Below are 27,824 nucleotides of genomic sequence, written 5' to 3' on the forward strand. Positions count from 1 at the left end.
TCCCACAGAGCATTACTGCTGATATTAAAGATGACTATATGAATAAACTCTAAAATTGTTGATAAATTGCTCACATATGGAAAGTTAAGAGAGAAAAATACTGACCAACCAATCACTCAGCTGCTTCAGTCACAGCACAGAACTCCCAAAATAAAATGCCCACGGCGACCACACTGATACTGCTCTCGGTGAGGGGCTCGGTGAGGGGCCGGTGAGGGGCCTCGGTGAGGGCTCGGTGAGGGGCGGTGCTCTCGGTGAGGGGCTGCTCTCGGTGGGGGCCCGGTGAGGGGCTCGGTGAGGAGCTGCTCTCGTGAGGGGCTGCTCTCGGTGAGGGGCTGCTCCGGTGGAGGGCTCGGTGATGGGCTGCTCTCGGTGGGGGCTGCTCTCGGTGAGGGCTGCTCTCGGTGAGGAGCTGTCTCGGTGAGGAGCTGCTCTCGGTGAGGGGCCCGGTGAGGGGCTCGGTGAGGGGCTCGGTGAGGAGCTCTCTGGTGAGGGGCTCGGTGAGGGGTGCTCCGGTGAGGGGCTGCTCCGGTGAGGGGCTCGGTGAGGGGCTGCTCTCGGTGGGAGCTGCTCTCGGTGAGGGGCTCGGTGAGGAGCTGCTCTCGGTGAGGGCTGCTCTCGGGAGGGGCTCGGTGAGGGCTCGGTGAGGATCTCGGTGAGGAGCTGCTCTCGTGAGGGCTCGGTGAGGAGCTCGGTGAGGAGCTGCTCTCGGTGAGGGGCTCGGTGAGGGCTGCTCTCGGTGAGAGCTGCTCTCGGTGGGGCTGCTCTCGGTGAGGGGCTGCTCTCGGTGAGGGGCTGCTCTCGGTGAGGAGCTGCTCTCGGTGAGGGGCTCGGTGAGGAGCTGCTCTCGGTGAGGGGCTCGGTGAGGGGCTCGGTGAGGGGCTGCTCTCGGTGAGGGGCTGCTCTCGGTAAGGAGCTCGGTGAGGGGGCTGCTCTCGGTGAGGGGCTGCTCTCGGTGAGGAGCTGCTCTCGGTGAGGAGGCGGTGAGGGCGCTGCTCTCGGTGAGGGGCTGCTCTCGGTGAGGGGCTGCTCTCGGTGAGGAGCTGCTCTCGGTGAGGGGCTCGGTGAGGGGCTTCTCTCGGTGAGGAGCTCGGTGAGGGGCTGGCTCTCGGTGAGGGCTGCTCTCGGTGAGGGGCTGCTCTCGGTGAGGAGCTGCTCTCGGTGAGGGGCTCGGTGAGGGCTGCTCTCGGTGAGGGGCTGCTTCTCGGTGAGGGGGCGGTGATGGGCTGCTCTCGGTGAGGGGCTGCTCTCGGTGAGGGGCTGCTCTCGGTGAGGGGCTGCTCTCGGGGAGGAGCTGCTCTCGGTGAGGGGATCGGTGAGGGGTTGCTCTCGGTGAGGGCTGCTCTCGGTGAGGGGCTGCTCTCGGTGAGGGATCGGTGAGGGCTTCTCTCGGTGAGGGCTTCTCTCGGTGAGGGGCTCGGTAAGGGCTGCTCTCGTGAGGAGCTCGGTGAGGGGCTGCTCTCGGTGAGGAGCTGCTCTCGGTGAGGAGCTCGGTGAGGGGCTGCTCTGGAGGGGCTGCTCTCGGTGAGGGGCTGCTCTCGGTGAGGATGCTCTCGGTGAGGAGCTGCTCTCGGTGGGGCTCGGTGAGGGCTCGTGAGGGGTGCTCTCGGTGAGGAGCTGCTCTCGGTGGGGGCTGCTCTCGGTGAGGAGCTGCTCTCGGTGAGGGCTGTTCTCGGTGAGGGGCTCGGTGAGGGGCTGCTCTCGGTGAGGGCTGCTCTCGTGAGGGGCTCGGTGAGGAGCGCTCTCGGTGAGGGGCTGCTCTCGGTGAGGGGCTGCTCTCGTTGGGACTGCTCTCGGTGAGGGGCTGCTCTCAGTGAGGGCTCGGTGAGGGGTGCTCTCGGTGAGGGGCTGCTCTCGGTGAGGGCTCGGTGAGCGTGCTCTCGGTGAGGGGCTCGGTGAGGAGCTGCTCTCGCGTGAGGCTGCTCTCGGTGAGGGGCTGCTCTCGGTGAGGGGCTGCTCTCGGTGAGGGGCTCGGTGAGCGCTGCTCTCGGTGAGGGGCTGCTCTCGGTGAGGGGCTGCTCTCGGTGAGGGGCTCTCGGTGAGGGGCTCGGTGAGGAGCTGCTCTCGGTGAGGAGCTGCTCTCGTGAGGGGCTGCTCTCGGTGAGGGGCTCGTGCGGGGCTCGGTGAGGAGCTCGGTGAGGAGCTGCTCTCGGTGAGGGGCTCGGTGAGGAGCTCGGTGAGGAGCTGCTCTCGGGAGGGGCTCGGTGAGGGCTGCTCTCGGTGAGGGGCTGCTCTCGTGAGGAGCTGCTCTCGGTGAGGGGCTGCTCTCGGTGAGGAGCTGCTCTCGGTGAGGGGCTGCTCTCGGTGAGGGCTGCTCTCGGTGAGGGGCTGCTCTCGTGAGGAGCTGCTCTCGTTGAGGAGCTGCTCTCGGTGAGGGGCTCGGTGAGGAGTGCTCTCGGTGAGGGGCTCGGTGAGGGGCTGCTCGGTGAGGGGCTGCTCTCGGTGAGGGGCTGCTCTCGGTGAGGGCTGCTCTCGGTGAGGGCTGCTCTCGGTGAGGGGCTCGGTGAGGGCTCGGTGAGGGGCTCGGTGAGGGCTGCTCTCGGTGAGGAGCTGCTCTCGGTGAGGGGCTGCTCTCGGTGAGGAGCTCGGTGAGGGGCTGCTCCGGTAGGGGCTCGGTGAGGGGCTGCTCTCGGTGAGGGGCTGCTCGGTGAGGGGCTCGGTGAGGAGCTGCTCTCGGTGAGGGCTGCTCTCGTGAGGGCTGCTCTCGGTTGAGGGGCTGCTCTCGGTGAGGGGCTGCTCGGTGAGGGCTCGGTGAGGGTCGGTGCTCGGTGAGGGGCTGCTCTCGGTGAGGGGCCGGTGAGGAGCTGCTCTCGGTGAGGGACTGCTTCGGTGAGGAGATGCTCTCGGTGAGGGGCTGCTCTCGGTGAGGGCTCGGTGAGGGGCTCTCGGTGAGGGCTCTCGGTGAGGGGCTGCTCTCGGTGAGTGGCCTTCGGTGAGGGGCTGCTCTACGGTGAGGGGCTGCTCTCGGTGAGGAGCTGCTCTCGTGAGGGCTCGTGAGGGGCTGCTCTTGGTGAGGAGCTCGGTGAGGAGCTGCTCCCGGTGAGGGGCTCGGTGAGGGGCTGCTCTCGGTGAGGGGCTGCTCTCGGGTGAGGAGCTGCTCTCGGTGAGGGGCTGCTCTCGGTGAGGGGCTGCTCTCGGTGAGGAGCTGCTCTCGGTGAGGAGCTGCTCTCGGTGAGGGAGCTGCTCTCGGTGAGGAGCTGCTCTCGGTGAGGGGCTCGGTGGAGGAGCTGCTCTCGTGAGGGGCTCCGTGAGGGGCTCGGTGAGGGGCTGCTCTCGGTGAGGGGCTGCTCTCGGTGATGGGCTGCTCTCGTGAGGGCTCGGTGAGGGGCTCGGTGAGGGGCTTCGGTGAGGGGCTCGGTGAGGAGCTCTCTCGGTGAGGGGCTCCGTGAGGGGCTCGGTGAGGGGCTGCTCTCGGTGAGGGGCTGCTCTCTGTGAGGGGCTGCTCTCGGTGAGGGGCTGCTCTCGGTGAGGGGCTGCTCTCGTGAGGAAGCTCGGTGAGGGCTGCTCTCGTGAGGGGCTCGGTGAGGGGCTGCTCTCGGTGAGGGCTGCTCTCGGTGAGGGCTGCTCTCGGTGAGGGGCTCGGTGAGGGGCTGCTCTCGGTGAGGGGCTGCTCTCGGTGAGGGGCTCGGTGAGGGGCTGCTCTCGGGAGGGGCTGCTCTCGGTGAGGAGCTGCTCTCGGTGAGGGGCTCGGTGAGGGGCTGCTCTTGGTGAGGAGCTCGGTGAGGAGCTGCTCCCGGTGAGGGGCTCGGTGAGGGGCTGCTCTCGTGAGGGGCGCTCTCGGTGAGAGCTGCTCTCGGTGAGGGCTGCTCTCGGTGAGGGGCTGCTCTCGGTGAGGAGCTGCTCTCGGTGAGGAGCTGCTCTCGTGAGGACTGCTCTCGGTGAGGAGCTGCTCTCGGGAGGGGCTTGGTTGAGGAGCTGCTCTCGGTGAGGGGCTCCGTGAGGGGCTCGGTGAGGGGCTGCTCTCGGTGAGGGGCTGCTCTCGGTGAGGGGCTGCTCTCGGTGAGGGGCTGCTCTCGGTGAGGGGCTCGGGGAGGGGCTCGGTGCGGGGCTCGGTGAGGGGCTCGGTGAGGAGCTGCTCTCGGTGAGGGGCTCGGTGAGGGGCTCGGTGAGGGGCTGCTCTCGGTGAGGGGCTGCTCTCGGTGAGGGGCTGCTCTCGGTGAGGGGCTGCTCTCGGTGAGGGGCTGCTCTCGGTGAGGGGCTGCTCTCGGTGAGGAGCTCGGTGAGGGGCTGCTCTCGGTGAGGGGCTCGGTGAGGGGCTGCTCTCGGTGAGGGGCTGCTCTCGGTGAGGGGCTCGGTGAGGAGCTGCTCTCGGTGAGGGGCTGCTCTCGGTGAGGGGCTGCTCTCGGTGAGGGGCTGCTCTCGGTGAGGGGCTCGGTGAGGGGCTGCTCTCGGTGAGGAGCTCGGTGAGGAGCTGCTCTCGGTGAGGGGCTGCTCTCGGTGAGGAGCTGCTCTCGGTGAGGAGCTGCTCTCGGTGAGGAGCTCGGTGAGGGCTGCTCTCGGTGAGGGGCTCGGTGAGGGGCTGCTCTCGGTGAGGAGCTGCTCTCGGTGAGGGGCTCGGTGAGGGGCTGCTCTCGGTGAGGAGCTGCTCTCGGTGAGGTGCTGCTCTCGGTGAGGAGCTGCTCTCGGTGAGGGGCTCGGTGAGGAGCTGCTCTCGGTGAGGGGCTGCTCTCGGTGAGGGGCTGCTCTCGGTGAGGAGCTGCTCTCGGTGAGGAGCTGCTCTCGGTGAGGGGCTGCTCTCGGTGAGGGGCTGCTCTCGGTGAGGAGCTGCTCTCGGTGAGGAGCTGCTCTCGGTGAGGGGCTGCTCTCGGTGAGGGGCTGCTCTCGGTGAGGGGCTCGGTGAGGAGCTGCTCTCGGTGAGGGGCTCGGTGAGGGGCTGCTCTCGGTGAGGGGCTCGGTGAGGGGCTGCTCTCGGTGAGGGGCTGCTCTCGGTGAGGAGCTCGGTGAGGGGCTGCTCTCGGTGAGGGGCTGCTCTCGGTGAGGGGCTCGGTGAGGAGCTGCTCTCGGTGAGGGGCTGCTCTCGGTGAGGGGCTGCTCTCGGTGATGAGCTGCTCTCGGTGAGGGGCTCGGTGAGGGGCTGCTCTCGGTGAGGAGCTCGGTGAGGGGCTGCTCTCGGTGAGGGGCTGCCCTCGGTGAGGGGCTCGGTGAGGGGCTGCTCTCGGTGAGGAGCTGCTCTCGGTGAGGGGCTCGGTGAGGGGCTGCTCTCGGTGAGGGGCTGCTCTCGGTGAGGGGCTGCTCTCGGTGAGGAGCTGCTCTCGGTGAGGGGCTCGGTGAGGAGCTGCTCTCGGTGAGGGGCTGCTCTCGGTGAGGAGCTGCTCTCGGTGAGGAGCTGCTCTCGGTGAGCGGCTGCTCTCGGTGAGGGGCTCGGTGAGGGGCTGCTCTCGGTGAGGAGCTGCTCTCGGTGAGGAGCTGCTCTCGGTGAGGGGCTGCTCTCGGTGAGGGGCTGCTCTCGGTGAGGGGCTGCTCTCGGTGAGGAGCTCGGTGAGGAGCTGCTCTCGGTGAGGGGCTCGGTGAGGGGCTGCTCTCGGTGAGGGGCTCGGTGAGGGGCTGCTCTCGGTGAGGGGCTGCTCTCGGTGAGGAGCTCGGTGAGGGGCTGCTCTCGGTGAGGGGCTGCTCTCGGTGAGGGGCTCGGTGAGGAGCTGCTCTCGGTGAGGGGCTCGGTGAGGGGCTGCTCTCGGTGAGGGGCTCGGTGAGGAGCTGCTCTCGGTGAGGGGCTGCTCTCGGTGAGGGGCTGCTCTCGGTGAGGAGCTGCTCTCGGTGAGGGGCTGCTCTCGGTGAGGAGCTGCTCTCGGTGAGGGGCTGCTCTCGGTGAGGGGCTGCTCTAGGTGAGGGGCTCGGTGAGGAGCTGCGCTCGGTGAGGGGCTGCTCTCGGTGAGGGGCTCGGTGAGGGGCTGCTCTCGGTGAGGGGCTCGGTGAGGGGCTGCTCTCGGTGAGGAGCTGCTCTCGGTGAGGGGCTGCTCTCGGTGAGGGGCTGCTCTCGTGAGGGGCTCGGTGAGGGGCTGCTCTCGGTGAGGGGCTCGGTGAGGGGCTGCTCTCGGTGAGGGCTCGGTGAGGGGCTCGGTGAGGAGCTGCTCTCGGTGAGGGGCTGCTCTCGGTGAGGGGCTCGGTGAGGGGCTCGGTGAGGGGCTGCTCTCGGTGAGGGGCTCGGTGAGGGGCTGCGCTCGGTGAGGGGCTCGGTGAGGGGCTCGGTGAGGAGCTGCTCTCGGTGAGGGGGCTGCTCTCGGTGAGGGGCTGCTCTCGGTGAGGGGCTCGGTGAGGGGCAGCCCTCGGTGAGGGGCTGCTCTCGCTGAGGGGCTCGGTGAGGGCTGCTCCCGGTGAGGAGCTGCTCTCGGTGAGGGGCTGCTCTCGGTGAGGGGCTCGGTGAGGGGCTCGGTGAGGCGCTGCTCTCGGTGAGGAGCTGCTCTCGGTGAGGGGCTGCTCTCGGTGAGGGTCTGCTCTCGGTGATGGGCTTGGTGAGGAGCTGCTCTCGGTGAGGGGCTCGGTGAGGAGCTGCTCTCGTGAGGGGCTGCTCTCGGTGAGGGGCTCGGTGCGGGGCGGCGCTCGGTGAGGGGCTGCTCTCGGTGAGGGGCTGCACTCGGTGAGGGGCTCGGTGAGGGCTGCTCTCGGTGAGGAGCTCGGGTGAGGGGCTGCTCTCGGTGAGGGGTTGCTCTCGGTGAGGGGCTGCTCTCGGTGAGGAGCTCGGTGAGGGGCTGCTCTCGGTGAGGGGCTGCTCTCGGTGAGGAGCTGCTCTCGGTGATGGGCTCGGTGAGGGGCTGCTCTCGGTGAGGAGCTGCTCTCGGTGAGGGGCTGCTCTCGGTGAGGGGGCTGCTCTCGGTGATGGGCTGCTCTCGTGAGGGGCTCGGTCAGGGCTGCTCATCGGTGAGGAGCTGCTCTCGGTGATGGGGCTGCTCTCGGTGAGGGCTGCTCTCGGTGAGGGGCTCGGTGAGGAGCTGCGCTCGGTGAGGGGCTCGGTGAGGGGCTGCTCTCGGTGAGGGGCTCGGTGAGGAGCTGCTCTCGGTGAGGGGCTGCTCTCGGTGAGGGGCTGCTCTCGGTGAGGAGCGGCCTCTGCGGTGAGGGGCTGCTCTCGGTGAGGATGCTGCTCTCGGTGAGGGTGCTGCTCTCTGGTGAGGGGCTGCGCTAAGGTGAGGGATGCTCGGTGAGGAAGCTGCGCTAGGTGAAGGGGCTGCTCTCGGTGAGGAGCTCGGTGAAGGGTGGCTGCTCTCGTTGAGGGGCTCGGTGAGGGGCTGCTCTCGGTGAGGAGCGGCTCTCGGTGAGGGGCTGCTCCGTCCGGTGAGGGGCTGCTCTCGGGGAAGGGGCTCGGTGAGGGGCTGATCTCGGTGAGGGGCTCGGTGAGGGCTGCTCTCGGTGAGGGGCTCGGTGAGGGGCTCGGTGAGAGCTGCTCTCGGTGAGGGGCTGCTCTCGGTGAGGGTCGCGTGAGGGCTCGGTGAGGGGCTGCTCTCGGTGAGGGGCTCGGTGGGGGCTGCGCTCGGTGAGGGGCTCGGTGAGGGCTCGGTGAGGAGCTGCTCTCGGTGAGGGGCTGCTCTCGGTGAGGGGCTGCTCTCGGTGAGGGGCTCGGTGAGGGGCAGCCCTCGGTGAGGGGCTGCTCTCGCTGAGGGGCTCGGTGAGGGGCTGCTCCCGGTGAGGAGCTGCTCTCGGTGAGGGGCTGCTCTCGGTGAGGGGCTCGGTGAGGGGCTCGGTGAGGCGCTGCTCTCGGTGAGGAGCTGCTCTCGGTGAGGGGCTGCTCTCGGTGAGGGTCTGCTCTCGGTGAGGGGCTTGGTGAGGAGCTGCTCTCGGTGAGGGGCTCGGTGAGGAGCTGCTCTCGGTGAGGGGCTGCTCTCGGTGAGGGGCTCGGTGAGGGGCAGCTCTCGGTGAGGGGCTGCTCTCGGTGAGGGGCTGCACTCGGTGAGGGGCTCGGTGAGGGGCTGCTCTCGGTGAGGAGCTCGGTGAGGGGCTGCTCTCGGTGAGGGGTTGCTCTCGGTGAGGGGCTGCTCTCGGTGAGGAGCTCGGTGAGGGGCTGCTCTCGGTGAGGGGCTGCTCTCGGTGAGGAGCTGCTCTCGGTGAGGGGCTCGGTGAGGGGCTGCTCTCGGTGAGGAGCTGCTCTCGGTGAGGGGCTGCTCTCGGTGAGGGGCTGCTCTCGGTGAGGGGCTGCTCTCGGTGAGGGGCTCGGTCAGGGGCTGCTCTCGGTGAGGAGCTGCTCTCGGTGAGGGGCTGCTCTCGGTGAGGGGCTGCTCTCGGTGAGGGGCTCGGTGAGGGGCTGCTCTCGGTGAGGGGCTCGGTGAGGGGCTGCTCTCGGTGAGGGCTCGGTGAGGGGCTCGGTGAGGAGCTGCTCTCGGTGAGGGGCTGCTCTCGGTGAGGGGCTCGGTGAGGGGCGCGGTGAGGGGCTTGCTCTCGGTGAGGGGCTCGGTGAGGGGCTGCGCTCGGTGAGGGGCTCGGTGAGGGGCTCGGTGAGGAGCTGCTCTCGGTGAGGGGCTGCTCTCGGTGAGGGGCTGCTCTCGGTGAGGGGCTCGGTGAGGGGCTGCTCCCGGTGAGGAGCTGCTCTCGGTGAGGGGCTGCTCTCGGTGAGGGGCTCGGTGAGGGGCTCGGTGAGGGGCTGCTCTCGGTGAGGAGCTGCTCTCGGTGAGGGGCTGCTCTCGGTGAGGGGCTGCTCTCGGTGAGGGGCTTGGTGAGGAGCTGCTCTCGGTGAGGGGCTCGGTGAGGAGCTGCTCTCGGTGAGGGGCTGCTCTCGGTGAGGGGCTCGGTGAGGGGCTGCTCTCGGTGAGGGGCTGCTCTCGGTGAGGGGCTGCTCTCGGTGAGGGGCTCGGTGAGGGGCTGCTCTCGGTGAGGAGCTCGGTGAGGGGCTGCTCTCGGTGAGGGGCTGCTCTCGGTGAGGGGCTGCTCTCGGTGAGGAGCTCGGTGAGGGGCTGCTCTCGGTGAGGGGCTGCTCTCGGTGAGGAGCTGCTCTCGGTGAGGGGCTCGGTGAGGGGCTGCTCTCGGTGAGGAGCTGCTCTCGGTGAGGGGCTGCTCTCGGTGAGGGGCTGCTCTCGGTGAGGGGCTGCTCTCGGTGAGGGGCTCGGTCAGGGGCTGCTCTCGGTGAGGGGCTGCTCTCGGTGAGGAGCTGCTCTCGGTGAGGAGCTGCTCCCGGTGAGGGGCTCGGTGAGGGGCTGCTCTCGGTGAGGAGCTGCTCTCGGTGAGGGGCTGCTCTCGGTGAGGGGCTGCTCTCGGTGAGGAGCTGCTCTCGGTGAGGAGCTGCTCTCGGTGAGGAGCTGCTCCCGGTGAGGGGCTCGGTGAGGGGCTGCTCTCGGTGAGGAGCTGCTCCCGGTGAGGGGCTGCTCTCGGTGAGGGGCTGCTCTCGGTGAGGGGCTGCTCTCGGTGAGGGGCTGCTCTCGGTGAGGGGCTCGGTGAGGGGCTGCTCTCGGTGAGGAGCTGCTCTCGGTGAGGGGCTGCTCTCGGTGAGGGGCTGCTCTCGGTGAGGAGCTGCTCTCGGTGAGGAGCTGCTCTCGGTGAGGAGCTGCTCTCGGTGAGGGGCTCGGTGAGGGGCTGCTCTCGGTGAGGAGCTCGGTGAGGGGCTGCTCTCGGTGAGGGGCTGCTCTCGGTGAGGAGCTCGGTGAGTGGCTCGGTGAGGAGCTCGGTGAGGAGCTCGGTGAGGAGCTCGGTGAGTAGCTGGTCTCTTTGTGCTTCCTTCCCTATAAACCACAGGGAGTCCGGAAAACTGGACAGGCAAGGAAGAGATGGCATCGTTCTTCAAGATTGAGGCCCAGTTGATTGGCACTGGCCAGCGAGGGATTTGATCTGTGAGGGTGCTGACTGGTCAAAGCACTGACTGGTGGGCGCACTGACCTGTGGACGCACTGACCTGTGGGGGTACTGACCTATGGACGCACTGACCTGTGGGGGTACTGACCTGTGGGGTACTGACCTGTGGGGTACTGACCTGTGGGGGTACTGACCTGTGGGGTACTGACCTGTGGGGGTACTGACCTGTGGGGGTACTGACCTGTGGACGCACTGTCCTGTGGGGGTACTGACCTGTGGGGGTACTGACCGGTGAGGGTACTGACTGGTGGGGTACTGACCGAAGGGGGTACTGACCGGTGGGGGTACTGACTCGTGGGGGTACTGACCGGTGGGGGTACTGACCGGTGGGGGTACTGACCTGTGGGGGTACTGACCTGTGGGGGTACTGACCGGTGAGGGTACTGACCGATGGGGGTACTGACCTGTGGGGGTATTGACCTGTGGACGCACTGACCTGTGGGCGCACTGACCTGCGGGGGTACTGACCTGTGGGGGTACTGACCTGTGGGGGTACTGACCTGTGGGGGTACTGACCGGTGAGGGTATTGACCTGTGGACGCACTGACCTGTGGGCGCACTGACCTGTGGGCGCACTGACCTGTGAGGGTACTGACCGGTGAGGGTACTGACCTGTGGGGGTACTGACCTGTGGGGGTACTGACCTGTGGGGGTACTGACCTGTGGGGGTACAGACCTGTGGGGGTACTGACCTGTGGGGGTACTGACCGGTGGGGGTACTGACCTGTGGGGGTACTGACCTGTGGGGGTACTGACCTGTGGGGGTACTGACCTGTGGGGGTACTGACCGGTGGGGGTACTGACCTGTGGGGGCACTGACCTGTGGGGGTATTGACCTGTGGGGGTACTGACCTGTGGGCGCACTGACCTGTGGGGGTACTGACCTGTGGGGGTACTGACCTGTGGGGGTACTGACCTGTGGGGGCACTGACCTGTGGGGGTACTGACCTGTGGGGGTACTGACCTGTGGGGGTACTGACCGGTGGGGGTACTGACCTGTGGGCGCACTGACCTGTGGGCGCACTGACCTGTGGGCGCACTGACCTGTGGGGGTACTGACCGGTGAGGGTACTGACCTGTGGGGGTACTGACCTGTGGGGGTACTGACCTGTGGGGGTATTGACCTGTGGGGGTACTGACCTGTGGGGGTACTGACCTGTGGGCGCACTGACCTGTGGGCGCACTGACCTGTGGGGGTACTGACCGGTGAGGGTACTGACCTGTGGGGGTACTGACCTGTGGGGGTACTGACCGGTGGGGGTACTGACCTGTGGGGGTACTGACCTGTGGGGGTACTGACCTGTGGGGGTACTGACCGGTGGGGGTACTGACCTGTGGGGGCACTGACCTGTGGGGGTATTGACCTGTGGGGGTACTGACCTGTGGGCGCACTGACCTGTGGGGGTATTGACCTGTGGGGGTACTGACCTGTGGGGGTACTGACCTGTGGGGGTACTGACCTGTGGGGGCACTGACCTGTGGGGGTATTGACCTGTGGGGGTACTGACCTGTGGGGGTACTGACCGGTGGGGGTACTGACCTGTGGGCGAACTGACCTGTGGGGGTACTGACCGGTGAGGGTACTGACCTGTGGGGGCACTGACCTGTGGGGGTACTGACCTGTGGGGGTACTGACCTGTGGGGGTATTGACCTGTGGGGGTACTGACCTGTGGGGGTACTGACCTGTGGGCGCACTGACCTGTGGGCGCACTGACCTGTGGGCGCACTGACCTGTGGGGGTACTGACCGGTGAGGGTACTGACCTGTGGGGGTACTGACCTGTGGGGGTACTGACCTGTGGGGGCACTGACCGGTGAGGGTACTGACCGATGGGGTACTGACCTGTGGGGGTACTGACCTGTGGACGCACTGACCTGTGGGCGCACTGACCTGTGGGCGCACTGTCCTGTGGGGGTACTGACCGGTGGGGGTACTGACCTGTGGGGGTACTGACCTGTGGGGGTATTGACCTGTGGGGGTATTGACCTGTGGGGGTATTGACCTGTGGGGGTACTGACCTGTGGGGGTACTGACCTGTGGGGGTACTGACCGGTGGGGGTACTGACCGGTGGGGGTACTGACCTGTGGGGGTACTGACCGATGGGGGTACTGACCGATGGGGGTACTGACCTGTGGGGTACTGACCTGTGGGGGTACTGACCGGTGAGGGTACTGACCTGTGGGGGTACTGACCGGTGGGGGTATTGACCTGTGGACGCACTGACCTGTGGGCGCACTGACCTGTGGGGGTACTGACCTGTGGGGGTACTGACCTGTGGGGGTACTGACCGGTGAGGGTATTGACCTGTGGACGCACTGACCTGTGGGCGCACTGACCTGTGGGCGCACTGACCTGTGAGGGTACTGACCGGTGAGGGTACTGACCTGTGGGGGTACTGACCTGTGGGGGTACTGACCTGTGGGGGTACAGACCTGTGGGGGTACTGACCTGTGGGGGTACTGACCTGTGGGGGTACTGACCTGTGGGCGCACTGACCTGTGGGCGCACTGACCTGTGGGGGTACTGACCGGTGAGGGTACTGACCTGTGGGAGTACTGACCTGTGGGGGTACTGACCTGTGGGGGTATTGACCTGTGGGGGTACTGACCTTTGGGGGCACTGACCGGTGAGGGTACTGACCGATGGGGGTACTGACCTGTGGGGGTACTGACCTGTGGACGCACTGACCTGTGGGCGCACTGACCTGTGGGCGCACTGTCCTGTGGGGGTACTGACCGGTGAGGGTACTGACCTGTGGGGGTACTGACCTGTGGGGGTACTGACCGGTGGGGGTACTGACCTGTGGGGGTACTGACCTGTGGGGGTACTGACCGGTGGGGGTACTGACCTGTGGGCGCACTGACCTGTGGGGGTACTGACCTGTGGGGGTATTGACCTGTGGGGGTACTGACCTGTGGGGGTACTGACCTGTGGGCGCACTGACCTGTGGGCGCACTGACCTGTGAGGGTACTGACCTGTGGGGTACTGACCTGTGGGGGCACTGACCGGTGAGGGTACTGACCTGTGGGGGTACTGACCTGTGGACGCACTGACCTGTGGGCGCACTGACCTGTGGGCGCACTGTCCTGTGGGGGTACTGACCGGTGAGGGTACTGACCTGTGGGGGTACTGACCTGTGGGGGTATTGACCTGTGGGGGTACTGACCTGTGGGGGTACTGACCTGTGGGGGTACTGACCGGTGGGGGTACTGACCGGTGGGGGTACTGACCTGTGGGGGTACTGACCTGTGGGCGCACTGACCTGTGGGGGTACTGACCGGTGGGGGTACTGACCGGTGGGGGTACTGACCTGTGGGGTACTGACCTGTGGGGGTACTGACCGGTGGGGGTACTGACCCGTGGGGGTACTGACCTGTGGGGGTACTGACCTGTGGGGGTATTGACCTGTGGGGGTACTGACCTGTGGGGGTACTGACCTGTGGGCGCACTGACCTGTGGGCGCACTGACCTGTGGGCGCACTGACCTGTGGGGGTACTGACCGGTGAGGGTACTGACCTGTGGGGGTACTGACCTGTGGGGGTACTGACCTGTGGGGGCACTGACCTGTGGGGGTACAGACCTGTGGGGGTACTGACCTGTGGGGGTACTGACCTGTGGGGGTACTGACCTGTGGGCGCACTGACCTGTGGGCGCACTGACCTGTGGGGGTACTGACCGGTGAGGGTACTGACCTGTGGGAGTACTGACCTGTGGGGGTACTGACCTGTGGGGGTATTGACCTGTGGGGGTACTGACCTTTGGGGGCACTGACCGGTGAGGGTACTGACCGATGGGGGTACTGACCTGTGGGGGTACTGACCTGTGGACGCACTGACCTGTGGGCGCACTGACCTGTGGGCGCACTGTCCTGTGGGGGTACTGACCGGTGAGGGTACTGACCTGTGGGGGTACTGACCTGTGGGGGTACTGACCGGTGGGGGTACTGACCTGTGGGGGTACTGACCTGTGGGGGTACTGACCGGTGGGGGTACTGACCTGTGGGCGCACTGACCTGTGGGGGGTACTGACCTGTGGGGGTATTGACCTGTGGGGGTACTGACCTGTGGGGGTACTGACCTGTGGGCGCACTGACCTGTGGGCGCACTGACCTGTGAGGGTACTGACCTGTGGGGGTACTGACCTGTGGACGCACTGACCTGTGGGCGCACTGACCTGTGGGGGTACTGACCTGTGGGGTACTGACCTGTGGACGCACTGACCTGTGGGGGTACTGACCTGTGGGGGTATTGACCTGTGGGGGTACTGACCGAAGGGGGTATTGACCGGTGGGGGTACTGACTGGTGAGGGTACTGACCTGTGGGGGTACTGACCGGTGGGGGTACAGACCTGTGGACGCACTGACCTGTGGGGGTATTGACCGATGGGGGTACTGACCTGTGGACGCACTGACCTGTGGGGGCACTGACCTGTGGACGCACTGACCTGTGGGGGTACTGACCTGTGGGGGTACTGACCTGTGGGGTACTGACCGGTGGGGGTACTGACCGGTGAGGGTACTGACCTGTGGGGTACTGACCTGTGGGGGTACTGACCGGTGAGGGTACTGACCTGTGGGGGTACTGACCTGTGGGGGCACTGACCGGTGGACGCACTGACCTGTGGGGGTACTGACTGGTGGGGGTACTGACCGATGGGGGTACTGACCTGTGGGGGTATTGACCGGGAAGTGACCCTGGGTGAAGGCCTCCAGATGTTTTTTCAGCAGGTCTGACAATTCTCTTGTTGCTGGCCTGAGTTTTTTCAGGCGGTCTGTGACGTCTGACTGGGCGGCTGGACAGGGGAGACAGTCTGGGATCTTCAATGTCGGGCATCCCTGAGGAGACAGAAGGAGAGACGCCAGGTGTGTGACTACTGAGAGTGCCATGATGGAATGACGATCATCACCACTAAAATGACATCTGATTGTTCCCCAGGACTGAGTGAATGAACACTGCATTAAGTGCTTCTCCCAACTCTGTTTAGTACCATCTTCTCCACCCTGGCCATCTGACTTTTGTGATAACTAGTTCACAGAATCGCTGAATCTTTACAGGGCAGAATTTGGCCGTTCAGCCCATCGAATCTGGCTCACTGAAAATTAATTCTACCCAGCAACTGCCCAGCCTTATCCTCATAACCTTGCACATTCTTTCATTCCAGATCCAATCCCATTTTGAAAAGCTCGATCAAGCTGCCTCCAGCACACTTTCACGTTCATTCCAGACTCCAACCACCCTCTTGGTGAGAGACCTTTCCTCACATCGCTGTGACTCCATTTGCCCATTATTTTGAGTCTGGCTCTTGGTGCTCCCTCGGAAGGGAACAGTGTTTCGCTGTCTACCGAGTCCACACCCCTCAGAATCTTGAATCCCTCTATCAAGTCCCCTCTCAGACATCTTCACTCCAAGGAAACAGTCCCAACCTCTCAAATCTATCCTCATAGCAACAGCTCTTTATCCCTGGAATCACTCCAGAGTAAGACAGATTATGAGAGTAAACTTGCTCAGAATATAAAAACAGACAGTAAAAGTTTCTACAAATATATAAAACAAAAAAGAGTGGCTAAGGTACATATTGGTCCTTTAGAGGATGAGAAGGGAGTTTTAATAATGGGAAATGAGGAAATGGCTGAGGAACTGAACAGGTTTTTTGGGTCGGTCTTCACAGTGGAAGACACAAATAACATGCCAGCGACTGATAGAAATGAGGCTATGACAGGTGAGGACCTTCAGAGGATTTTTATCACTAAGGAGGTAGTAATGGGCAAGCTAATGGGGCTAAAGGTAGACACGTCTCCTGGCCCTGATGGAATGCATCCCAGAGTGCTAAAACAGATGGCTAGGGAAATTGCAAATGCACTAGTGATAATTTACAAAAATTTACTAGACTCTGGGGTGGTCCCAGCGGATTGGAAATTAGCACACGTGACACCACTGTTTAAAAAAGGAGGTAGGCAGAGAGCAGGAAATTATAGGCCAGTGAGCTTAACTTCGGTAATAGGGAAGATGCTGGAATCTATCATCAAGGAAGAAATTGCGAGGCATCTGGATAGAAATTGTCCCATTGGGCAGACGCAGCATGGGTTCGTAAAGGGCAGGTCGTGCCTAACTAATTTAGTGGAATTTTTTGAGGACATTACCAGTGCGGTAGACAATGGGGAGCCAATGGATGTGGTATATCTGGATTTCCAGAAAGCCTTTGACAAGGTGCCACACAAAAGGTTGCTGCATAAGATAAAGATGCATGGCATTAAGGGTAAAGTAGTAGCATGGATAGAGATTGGTTAATTAATAGAAAGCAAAGAGTTGGGATTAATGGGTGTTTCTCTGGTTGGCAATCAGTAGCTAGTGGTGTCCCTCAGGGATCAGTGTTGGGCGCACAATTTTTCACAATTTACATAGATGATTTGGAGTTGGGGACCAAGGGCAATGAGTCCAAGTTTGCAGATGACACTAAGATGAGTGGTAAAGCGAAAAGTGCAGAGGATACTGGAAGTCTGCAGAGGGATTTGGATAGGTTAAGTGAATGGGCTAGGGTCTGGCAGATGGAATACAATGTTGACAAATGTGAGGTTATCCATTTTGGTAGGAATAACAGCAAATGGGATTATTATTTAAACGATAAAATATTAAAGCATGCCGCTGTTCAGAGAGACTTGGGTGTGCTGGTGCATGAGTCGCAAAAAGTTGGTTTACAAGTGCAACAGGTGATTAAGAAGGCAAATGGAGTTTTGTCCTTCATTGCTAGAGGGATGGAGTTTGAGACTAGGGAGGTTATGTTGCAATTGTATAAGGTGTTAGTAAGGCCACACCTGGAGTATTGTGGTCAGTTTTGGTCTCCTTACTTGAGAAAGGACGTACTGGCGCTGGAGGGTGTGCAGAGGAGATTCACTAGGTTAATCCCAGAGCTGAAGGGGTTGGATTATGAGGAGAGGTTGAGTAGACTGGGACTGTACTCGTTGGAATTTAGAAGGATGAGGGGGGATCTTATAGAAACATTTAAAATTATGAAGGGAATAGATAGGATAGATGCGGGCAGGTTGTTTCCACCGGGTCGGAGAATCGCCGGGGGCCGGTGTGAATCCCGCCCCCACCATCTCCCGAAGTCTCCGGGCACCAGAGATTCGGCGGGGGTGGGAAACGTGCCGCACCTGTCGGCGCCCCCCCCCCCCCCCCCCCCCCGGCGATTCTCCGGCCCGCGATGGGCCGAAGTCCCGCCGCTGTCATGCCAGTCCCGCCGGCGTGAATCAAACCACCTCCCTTACCGGCGGGACTGGAGGTGCGGGTGGGCTCCGGGATCCTGGGAGGGGGGGCACGGGCCAATCTGGCCCCGGGGGGTGCCCCCACGGTGGCCTGGCCCGCGATCGGGGCCCACGGGCCTGTGCTGTGGGGGCTCTCTTTTCCTTCCGCGTTCGTCAGTCTTCCCGATGGTGGAGGCGGAAGTCACCCCCTCCCCTGCGTATGCGCGGGGATGACAGCCGCTGACGCTCCGGCGCCTGCACGGACTTCCACCGGCCGACAAAGTCCCTTCGGTCCCGGCTGGCGTGGCGCCAAAGGCCATTCCCGCCGGCTGGCGGGGCGCCAACCACTCCGGCGTGGGCCTAGCCCCTCAAGGTTAGGGCTTGGCCCCCAATCCGCACCTTTGGGGCGGCCCGACGCCGGAGTGGTTCACGCCATTCCGACACGGCGGGACCCCCCCCCCCCCCCCCCCCGCCCGCCGGGTAGGGGAGAATCCCGCCCCCTATCTCATTGAATGGTGGAGCAGGCTCGAGGGGCCAGATGGCCGACTCCTGCTCCTAGTTCTTATGAATCTCCTCTGTTTCCTCTCCAATGTCTTCACATCCGGTGCCCAGAACTGGACACAGTCTCCAGGTGAGACCCAACTAGTGTGTGAGACACATTCACCCTGACCCTCTTCCTCTTGTTCTCACTGCCCTATTGATAAAGCCGAGGGTAGCACTCACTGCCCTATTGATAAAGCCGAGGGTAGCACTCACTGCCCTATTGATAAAGCCGAGGGTAGCACTCACTGCCCTATTGATAAAGCCGAGGGTAGCACTCACTGCCCTATTGATAAAGCCGAGGGTAGCACTCACTGCCCTATTGATAAAGCCGAGGGTAGCACTCACTGCCCTATTGATAAAGCCGAGGGTAGCACTCACTGCCCTATTGATAAAGCCGAGGGTAGCACTCACTGCCCTATTGATAAAGCCGAGGGTAGCACTCACTGCCCTATTGATAAAGCCGAGGGTAGCACTCACTGCCCTATTGATAAAGCCGAGGGTAGCACTCACTGCCCTATTGATAAAGCCGAGGGTAGCACTCACTGCCCTATTGATAAAGCCGAGGGTAGCACTCACTGCCCTATTGATAAAGCCGAGGGTAGCACCCACTGCCCTATTGATAAAGCCGAGGGTAGCACTCACTGCCCGATTGATAAAGCCGAGGGTAGCACTCACTGCCCTATTGATAAAGCCGAGGGTAGCACTCACTGCCCTATTGATAAACCCGAGGGTAGCTAATGCATTAACTGCTCTCTCAAGATGCCCTACCACTTTCAACAACCTCTGTACATATACACCTAGATCCGTCTGTTCCTGCACCTCGATTAGAGCTTCTCCCTTTATTTGCTGTTCTTTATGTTCTGTCCAATCTTCTGGTTTCCTACCAATCTTTGCACAATTATGTATTATTTCTTGAAGTTTGATACTATCTTGCTAACCGTTGGATCTATCCTGTGTGTTCGTAAATATCCCCTTAAATGTCCACCACTGCATCTCTGTTGACCTTTCCCTTAACCTAATTTCACTTCCAGTTCACTTTAGCAAGCTGTACATTCCTGCCTTATTCACTGTCCTTTTTAATGTTTAAAATACTAGTCTTAGACCCATTCTTCTGTCCCTCAAACTGAATGTCAAATTCAATCGTATTATGATCGCTGTTACCTCGGGGTGTGATTATGATGAGGTCATTCATTTTTGAAAATTAATTTACAGGATGTGAACATTTCTGGCTAGGCCAATCATTGTCCATCCCTAATTGGTAAGCTGCCGTCTACCTTCTACTGTATTGGGGCTGGCTTAGCTCACTGGGCTAAATCACTGGCTTTTAAAGCAGACCAAGCAGGCCAGCAGCACGGTTCAATTCCCGTCCCAGCCTCCCCGGACAGGTGCCGGAATGTGGCGACTAGGGGCTTTTCACAGTAACTTCATTGAAGCCTACTCGTGACAATAAGCAATTTTCATTTCATTCATTGAACGGCTGCAGGCCCTGAATTGTAGGTACACCCACTGTGCTGTTAGGGAGGGATTTCCAGCATTTTGACTGAATGTAAAGGAACAGCAATATATTTCCAAGTCAGGATGCTGAGTGATTTGAAGGGGAAGCTCCAGCAGGTAAATAGTCATGGTCATGGGTTTGGAAGGTGCTGCCTAAGGAACCTTGGCGAGTTACTGCAGTGAATCTTGTAGACGGTACACACGGCTGATACTGTTCATCGGTGGTGGAGGGTTTGAATGTTTGTGGCAGGGGAGCAATCAAGTGGGGCTGCTTTGTCCTGGATGGTGTCGAGCTTCTTGAGTGTTGTTGGAGCTGCGCTCATCCAGGCAAGTGGAGAGTTTTCCATTAATAATAATAATAATAATCTTTATTGTCAAAAGTAGGCTTACATTAACTCTGCCATGAAGATACTGTGAAAATCCCCTAGTCGCCACATTCCGGCGCCTGTTCGGGTACACAGAGGGAGAATTCAGAATGTGCAATTCACCTAGCAGCTCGTCTTTCGGGATTTGTGGGAGGAAACCGGAGCACCCGGAGGAAACCCACGCAGACACGGGGAGAACGTGCAGACTCCACACAGACAGTGACCCAAGCCGGGAACCTGGGACTCTGGCGCTGTGAAGCAACAGTGCTAACCACTATGCTACCGTGCAGCCCACTCCTGACCCGTGATGGTGGACAGGCTTTTGGTGGTCAGGTGGTGAGTTATTCGTCACAGGATTCCTAACCTTTGACCTACCCTGGTAGTCACAGTATTAATGTGGCTCGTCCAATTCAGTTTCTGGTCAATGGTCACCCGATCATTTTTATTTAAATTTTTTTCCAATTAAGGGGCAATTTAGCGTGGCCAATCCACCCACCCTGAACATCTTTGGGTTGTGGGGGTGAGACCCAAGGAGACACGGGGAGAATGTGCAAACTCCACACGGATGGTAACCCTGTCATGTTGCACAATTCGAGTTTAATCATTTAAAAAGAGAGCAGTCATCTCGAGTTCACTCTGCCGTTCTATTGGATCATTCTCTATCTTTATCTGAATTCCATTTCCTGTGTTCTTCAACTTCCCCTTTCACGACAAAACCTGATCTGAGTTTTGAGGTTTTCAGTGAACTCCAGCATCCGCTGCTTTTGGGGAAGGAACATTCCAGGTTTACACAACACTCGTTGTGAAGAAAGACGTGGGGCGGGATTCTCCGCCGCCGGGATGCTCCGTTTTGCCGGCAGCCCGGGGGGGTTTCCCGACAGCGTGGGGCTTCCTCACAATGGGAAACCCCATTAACCAGCTGGCGTAACGGAGCATCCGGCCGGCCGGCCCAGGATCCGAAATCCAGTCCCATCACCTCCATTTATCCAGGGTTTAATTTAAACACGTGTCCTGGTTCTGGGCTCTCCTTTACAAAGAAACAGTTTCTCTCCACCTTCCATTCAAATCCTTCAATCGCCTTGCGATCAATAACATCACCCTTCATTTTCTATATTCAAAGGAACAGACATCTGGTCCTTGCAACCTCTCATCATAATTTAGTCCTGAATTCATCCTGGTGAATCTGAACTGTTTCCACTAACTGGTGTGCTCCACCAGTACTGGCTGATGTCTTGAGGGTTTCCAGCAGTTTCTGGTTTTATTCCCTTCTCGCGGTGCAAAGCCCTGAACACAGTTCGTTCCCATGGGATTGACCGGAGAACTTTGGACACAACCTCATTCCTCGGGGGCTCATATCACAGCCGTACTACGGGAGGACACCTCAGAGGGCAGCGAGGCTATATGGGTCGAGATCAGGAATAAGAAGGGTGCAGTCACAATGTTGGGGGTTTACTACAGGCCTCCCAACAGCCAGCGGGAGATAGAGGAGCTGATAGGTCGACAGATTTTGGAAACGAGTTAAAACAACAGGGTTGTTGTCATGGGAGACTTTAACTTCCCCAATATTGACTGGGACTCACTTAGTGCTAGGGGCTTAGACAAGGCAGAGTTTGTAAGGAGCATCCAGGAGGGCTTCTTAAAACAATATGTAGATAGTCCAACTAGGGAAGGGGCTGTACTGGACCTGGTATTGGGGAATGAGCCCGGCCAGGTGGTAGAAGTTTCAGTAGGGGAGCATTTCGGGAACAGTGACCATAATTCAGTAAGTTTTAAAGTGCTGGTGGACAAAGATAAGAGTGGTCCTAGGGTGAATGTGCTAAATTGGAGGAAGGGTAGTTATAACAATATTAGGCAGGAACTGAAGAATCTAGATTGGGGGCGGATGTTTGAGGGTAAATCAACATCTGACATGTGGGGGGCTTTCAAATGTCAGTTGAAGGGAATTCAGGAGCGGCATGTTCCTGTGAGGAAGAAGGATAAATATGACAAATTTCGAGAACCTTGGATAACGAGAGATATTGTAGGCCTTGTGAAAAAGAAAAAGGAGGCAATTGTCAGGGCTAGAAGGCTGGGAACAGATGAAGCCTGTGTGGAATATAAGGAAAGTAGGAAGGAACTTAAGCAAGGAGTCAGGAGGGCTAGAAGGGGTCACGAAAAGTCATTGGCAAATAGGGTTAAGGAAAATCCCAAGGCTTTTTAACAAGTACATAAAAAGCAAGAGGGTAGCCAGGGAGAGGGTTGGCCCACTGAAGGATAGGGAAGGGAATCTATGTGTGGAGCCAGAGGAAATGGGCGAGGTACTAAATGAATACTTTGCATCAGTATTCACCAAAGAGAAGGAATTGGTGGATGTTGAGTCTGGAGAAAGGTGTGTAGACAGCCTGGGTCGCATTGAGATCCAAAAAGACGAGGTATTGGGCATCTTGAAAAATATTAAGGTAGATAAGTCCCCAGGGCCGGATGGGGTCTACCCCAGAATACTGAAGGAGGCTAGAGAGGAAATTGCTGAGGCCTTGACAGAAATCTTTGGATCCTCACTGTCTTCAGGTGATGTCCCAGAGGACTGGAGAATAGCCAGTGTTGTTCCTTTGTTTAAGAAGGGTAGCAAGGATAATCCAGGGAACTACAGGCCGGTGAGCCTTACGTCAGTGTTGGGGAAATTACTGGAGAGAATTCTTCAAGACAGGATCTACTCCCATTTTGAAGCAAATGGACGTATTAGTGAGAGACAGCATGGGTTTGTGAAGGGGATCTCACAATTTGATAAAGTTTTTCGAAGAGGTCACAAAGATGATTGATGCAGATAGGGCAGTGGATTGTTGTCTATATGGACATCAGTAAGGCCTTTGACAAGGTCCCTCATGGTAGACTACAAAAGGTGAAGTCACATGGGATCAGAGGTGAGCTGGCAAGGTGGATGCAGAACTGGCTAGGTCATAGAAGGCAGCGAGTAGCAATGGAAGGGTGCTTTTCTAATTGGAGGGCTGTGACTAGTGGTGTTCCGCAGGGATCAGTGCCGGGACCTTTGCTGTTCGTAGTATATATAAATGATTTGGAGGAAAAAGTAACTGGTCTGATTAGTAAGTTTGCAGACGACACAAGGTAGGTGGAATTGCGGATAGCGATGAGGACTGTCAGAGGATATAGCAGGATTTAGATCGTTTGGAGACTTGGGCGGAGAGATGGCAGATGGAGTTTAATCTGGACAAATGTGAGGTCATGCATTTTGGAAGGTCTAATGCAGGTAGGTAATATACAGTGAATGGTAGAACCCTCAAGAGTATTGATAGTCAGAGAGATCGAGGTGTACAGGTCCACAGGTCACTGAAAGGGGCAAAACAGGTGGAGAAGGTAGTCAAGAAGGCATACGGCATGCTTGCCTTCATTGGCCGGGGCATTGAGTATAAGAATTGGCAAGTCATGTTGCAGCTGTATAGAACCTTAGTTAGGCCACACTTGGAGTATAGTGTTCAATTCTGGTCGCCACACTACCAGAAGGATGTGAAGGCTTTAGAGAGGGTGCAGAAGAGATTTACCAGGATGTTGCCTGGTATGGAGGGCATTAGCTATGAGGAGCGGTTGAATAAACTCGGTTTGTTCTCACTGGAACAATGAAGGTTGAGGGGAGATCTGATAGAGGTCTACAAAACTATGAGGGGCATAGACAGAGCGGATAGTCAGAGGCTTTTCCCCAAGGTAGAGGGGTCAGTTACTAGGGGGCATAGGTTTAAGGTGCGAGGGGCAAGGTTTAGAGGAGATGTACCAGGAAAGCTTTTTACACAGAGGGTAGTGGGTGCCTGGAACTCGCTGCCGGAGGAGGTGGTGGAAGCAGGGACGATAGTGACATTTAAGGGGCATCTTGACAAATACATGAATAGGTTGGGAATAGAGGGATACGGACCCCGGGAAGTGTAGAAGATTTTAGTTTAGACGGGCAGCATGGTCGGCGCAGGCTTGGAGGGCCGAAGGGCCTGTTCCTGGCTGTACTTTTCTTTGTTCTTTGTTCTTTGCATGAAGAGGAAATATTAGCTGGTATTAGTCGACCTCAAGAAGAGCCATCAACAGCATGGACAAGATGAGGCGAATGGCCTCATTCTGTGCTGTAACCTTTCTATGGTTCTAACCCCCGTTGGTCAGCTGCCGAATCAGCTCCAATTCCTCATTCCTTTTTTTCCCGAACCTGAATAAAGGTAACTCGGATGGTATGAGGCATGAGTTCGCTGTGACAGACTGGGAAACATCACTGAACAGAAGGACAGTGGACAGGCAATGGCACCATTCAAGGAACCAATAGGTGAACTCCAAAAGTTGTTTATTCCTAAGGGGCACAAGTGTAGAAAGGGACTGTGGTCAAACCATGGCTTAAAGGGGAAATTAGAGATAGTATTAGCTTCAAAGAAGAGGCATACAAATTAGCAAGAAAAAGCAATAGACCTGAGGATTGGGAACTGTTTAAAATTCAGCAAAGGCAGACCAAGGGATTGATTAAGGAGGGGAAACTACAATTTAAAAGTAAACTAGCGTGGAACATAAAAACTGACTGTAAAAGTTTCTGTCGGTATGTAAAGAGAAAAAGATTAATAAAAAATCTAATGTTGGCCCCTGACAGTGAGAAACTGGGCAATTCATAACATGAAACAAAGAAATGGGTGAGGAACTAAATTCGTACTTTGCTTCTGTCTTCATAAAGGAAGACAGGACTAATGTGTTAGTGAGGAGCTGAAGCAAATTAGTATTAGTGTTAGAACATAAGAACTAGGAGCAGGAGTCGGCCATCTGGCCCCTCGAGCCTGCTCCACCATTCAATGAGATCACGGCTGATCTTTTGTGGACTCAGCTCCACTTTCCGGCCCGAACACCATAACCCTTAATGGTTTTGGGGGAAATTAATGGGATTGAAGATGGACAGATCGCCAGGGCCGGATAATCTACATCCCAGAATGCTTCAGGAAGTGGCCCGAGAAATAGTAGATCCATCGGTTTCCAAAATTCTTTAGACTCTGGGATGGTTCCTACAGATTGGCAGGCAGTGAATGTAACCCCGCTATTCAAAAAGGGACGGAGAGAGAAAACAGAGAACCATAGACCAGTGAGCCTAACGTCGGTAGTAGGAAAGTTGCTGGAATCCATTATCAAGGGTTTCATAGCACAGCATTTGGAAAGCAGAAGTGTAATCAGACAAAGTCAGCCTGGATTTACAAAAGGCAGATCATGCTTTTAAAAAAAAATTAGAGTACCCAATTCATTTTTTCTGATTAAGGGGGAATTTAGCATGGCCAATCTACCTACCCTGCACAGCTTTGGGTTGTGGGGGCGAAACCCACGCAAACACGGGGAGAATGTGCAAACTCCACACGGACAGTGACCCAGAGCCGGGATCGAACCTGGGACCTCGGCGCCATGAGACAGCTGTGCTAACCCACTGCGCCACCGTGCTGCCCGAAGGAAAATCATGATTGGCAAATCTACTGGAATTCTTTGAAGATGTAACTAGTCGAGTTGACCAGGGACACCTGGTAGGTGTGGTTTATTTAAACTTTCAGAAGGTTTCACACAGCAGATTAATTTGTAAAGTTAAAGCGCATGGGATTATGGGTAGTGTCTTGAGATGTAGAAAGCTGGTTAGCAGACAGGAAGCAAAAAGATGGAATAAATGGGTCTTTTCCGATTGGCAGGCAGTGACTAGTGGGTACCTCAGGGATCTGTGCTGGGATCCCAACTGTTCACATTATTTAATGATTTGGACGAGGGAACTAAAAGTATTATCTATAAATTTGCAGATGATACAAAGTTGGGTGGGAGGGTGAGCTGTGAGGAGGATGCAGAGATGCTTCAGCAGGATTTGGACAGGCTGAGTGAGTGGGCACATGCATGGCAGATGCAGTATAATGTGGATAAATGTGAGGCTATCCACTTCAGTGGCAAAAATAGGAAGGCAGATTATTATTGGAATAGGTGTAAATTGGGAGAGGTGGATAATCAGCGAGACCTGGGTGTCCTCGTGCATCAGTCGCTGAAAGTAAGCGCACAGGTACAGCCGGCAGTAAAGGAGGCAAATGGGATGTGAAAGGAATTGAATAAAGGAACAGAGATGTTTTGCTGCAATTATACAGGGCATTGGTGAGGCCACAGCTGGAGTATTGAGAACTCGGGGTCATAGTTTGAGGATAAGGGGTAAACCTTTGAGGACTGAGGAGAGGAGAAATTTCTTCACCCAGAGAGAGGGGTGAATCTGTGGAATTCACTCCCACAGAAAGTAGTTGAGGCCAAAATGTTGTGTAGTTTCAAGAAGGAATTAGATTTTGCTCTTGGGGCTAAAGGGATCGGGGGATATGGGGGGAAGGCGGGATCAGGGTATTGAACTTGATGATCAGCCATAATCATAATGAATGGGGGAGCAGGCTCGAAGGGCCAAATGGCCACATCTTGCCTCTATTTTCTCAGTTTCTATGTTTCTGCAGGAACACAGTGAGTCACCAGTTCACTCGATTCAGCCAAAAGATCTTGGGTTGTGGTCCACGGCAGAGATTTATGAACAAGTTCTAGACACGCACATTGACACACTGCACTGTCAGAGGCTCAGTACTGAGGGAGTGCCGCACTGTCAGAGGCTCAGTACTGAGGGAGTGCCGCACTGTCAGAGGCTCAGTACTGAGGGAGTGCCGCACTGTCAGAGGGTCAGTACTGAGGGAGTGCCGCCCTGTCAGAGGGTCAGTACTGAGGGAGTGCTGCACTGTCAGAGGGTCAGTACTGAGGGAGTGCTGCACTGTCAGAGGGTCAGTACTGAGGGAGCACTGCACTGTCAGAGGGTCAGTACTGAGGGAGTGCCGCACTGTCAGAGGGTCAGTACTGAGGGAGTGCTGCACTGTCAGAGGGTCAGTACTGAGGGAGTGACGCACTGTCAGAGGGTCAGTACTGAGGGAGTGCTGCACTGTCAGAGGGTCAGTACTGAGGGAGTGCCGCACTGTCAGAGGGTCAGTACTGAGGGAGTGCCGCACTGTCAGAGGTCAGAAATGAGGGAGCGCCGCACTGTCAGAGGGTCAGTACTGAGGGAATGCCGCACTGCCAGAGGGTCAGTACTGAGGGAGTGACGCACTGTCAGAGGGTCAGTACTGAGGGAGTGCTGCACTGTCAGAGGGTCAGTACTGAGGGAGTGCCGCACTGTCAGAGGGTCAGTACTGAGGGAGTGCCGTACTGTCAGAGGGTCAGTACTGAGAGAGTGCCGCACTGTCAGAGGGTCAGTACTGAGGGAGTGCCGCACTGTCAGAGGGTCAGTACTGAGGGAGTGCCGCACTGTCAGAGGGTCAGTACTGAGGGAGTGCCGCACTGTCAGAGGGTCAGTACTGAGGGAGTGCCGCACTGTCAGAGGGTCAGTACTGAGGGAGTGCTGCACTGTCAGAGGGTCAGTACTGAGGGATGCCGCACTGTCCAGAGGGTCAGTACTGAGGGAGCGCTGCACTGTCAGAGGGTCAGTACTGAGGGAGCGCTGCACTGTCAGAGGGTCAGTACTGAGGGAGTGCCGCACTGTCAGAGGGTCAGTACTGAGGGAGTGCCGTACTGTCAGAGGGTCAGTACTGAGGGAGTGCCGCACTGTCAGAGGGTCAGTACTGAGGGAGTGCCGCACTGTCAGAGGGTCAGTACTGAGGCAGTGCCGCACTGTCAGACGGGTCAGTACTGATGGGAGTGCTGCACTGTCAGAGGGTCAGTACTGAGGGAGTGCTGCACTGTCAGAGGGTCAGTACTGAGGGAGTGCTGCACTGTCAGAGGGTCAGTACTGAGGGAGTGCTGCACTGCCAGAGGGTCAGTACTGAGGGAGTGCTGCACTGTCAGAGGGTCAGTACTGAGGGAGTGCTGCACTGCCAGAGGGTCAGTACTGAGGGAGCGCTGCACTGTCAGAGGGTCAGTACTGAGTGAGTGCCGCACTGTCAGAGGGTCAATACTGAGGGAGCGAGGGGCAGCACGGTGGCCTAGTGGTTAGCACAACCGCCTCACGGCGCTGAGGTCCCAGGTTCGATCCCGGCTCTGGGCACTGTCCGTGTGGAGTTTGCACATTCTCCCCGTGTCTGCGTGGGTTTCGCCCCCACAACCCAAAAATGTGCACATTAGATGGATTGGCCATGCTAAATTGCCCCTTAATTGGAAAAAAATAATTGGGTAATCTAAATTTAAAAAAAAAAAATACTGAGGGAGCGCCGCACTGTCAGAGGGTCAGTACTGAGGGAGTGCCGCACTGTCAGAGGGTCAGTACTGAGGGAGTGCCGCACTGTCAGAGGGTCAGTACTGAGGGAGTGCCGCATTGTCAGAGGGTCAGTACTGAGGGAGTGCCTCACTGTCAGAGGGTCAGTACTGAGGGAGTGCCGCACTGTCAGAGGGTCAGTACTGAGGGAGTGCTACACTGTCAGAGGGTCA

At 58.6% G+C, this 27,824-nt stretch overlaps 1 protein-coding gene across 2 annotated transcripts in view; it reads right to left on the bottom strand.

Annotated features, from left to right (window-relative positions):
- Positions 1 to 27,824, bottom strand: part of LOC119976808 (tripartite motif-containing protein 65-like) — an 82,031-nt gene that overhangs the window by 41,429 nt on the left and 12,778 nt on the right. For both annotated transcript variants that reach the window (XM_038817611.1, XM_038817610.1), the window contains exon 3: positions 14,439 to 14,607. In XM_038817611.1, coding sequence (XP_038673539.1) covers positions 14,439 to 14,607 — 169 coding nt within the window. The remainder of the gene's footprint in view (positions 1 to 14,438; positions 14,608 to 27,824) is intronic.

The sequence above is a fragment of the Scyliorhinus canicula genome, chromosome 1 (genome assembly GCF_902713615.1).
Source record: "Scyliorhinus canicula chromosome 1, sScyCan1.1, whole genome shotgun sequence".
In the NCBI taxonomy this organism is placed as follows: Eukaryota; Metazoa; Chordata; class Chondrichthyes; order Carcharhiniformes; family Scyliorhinidae; genus Scyliorhinus; species Scyliorhinus canicula.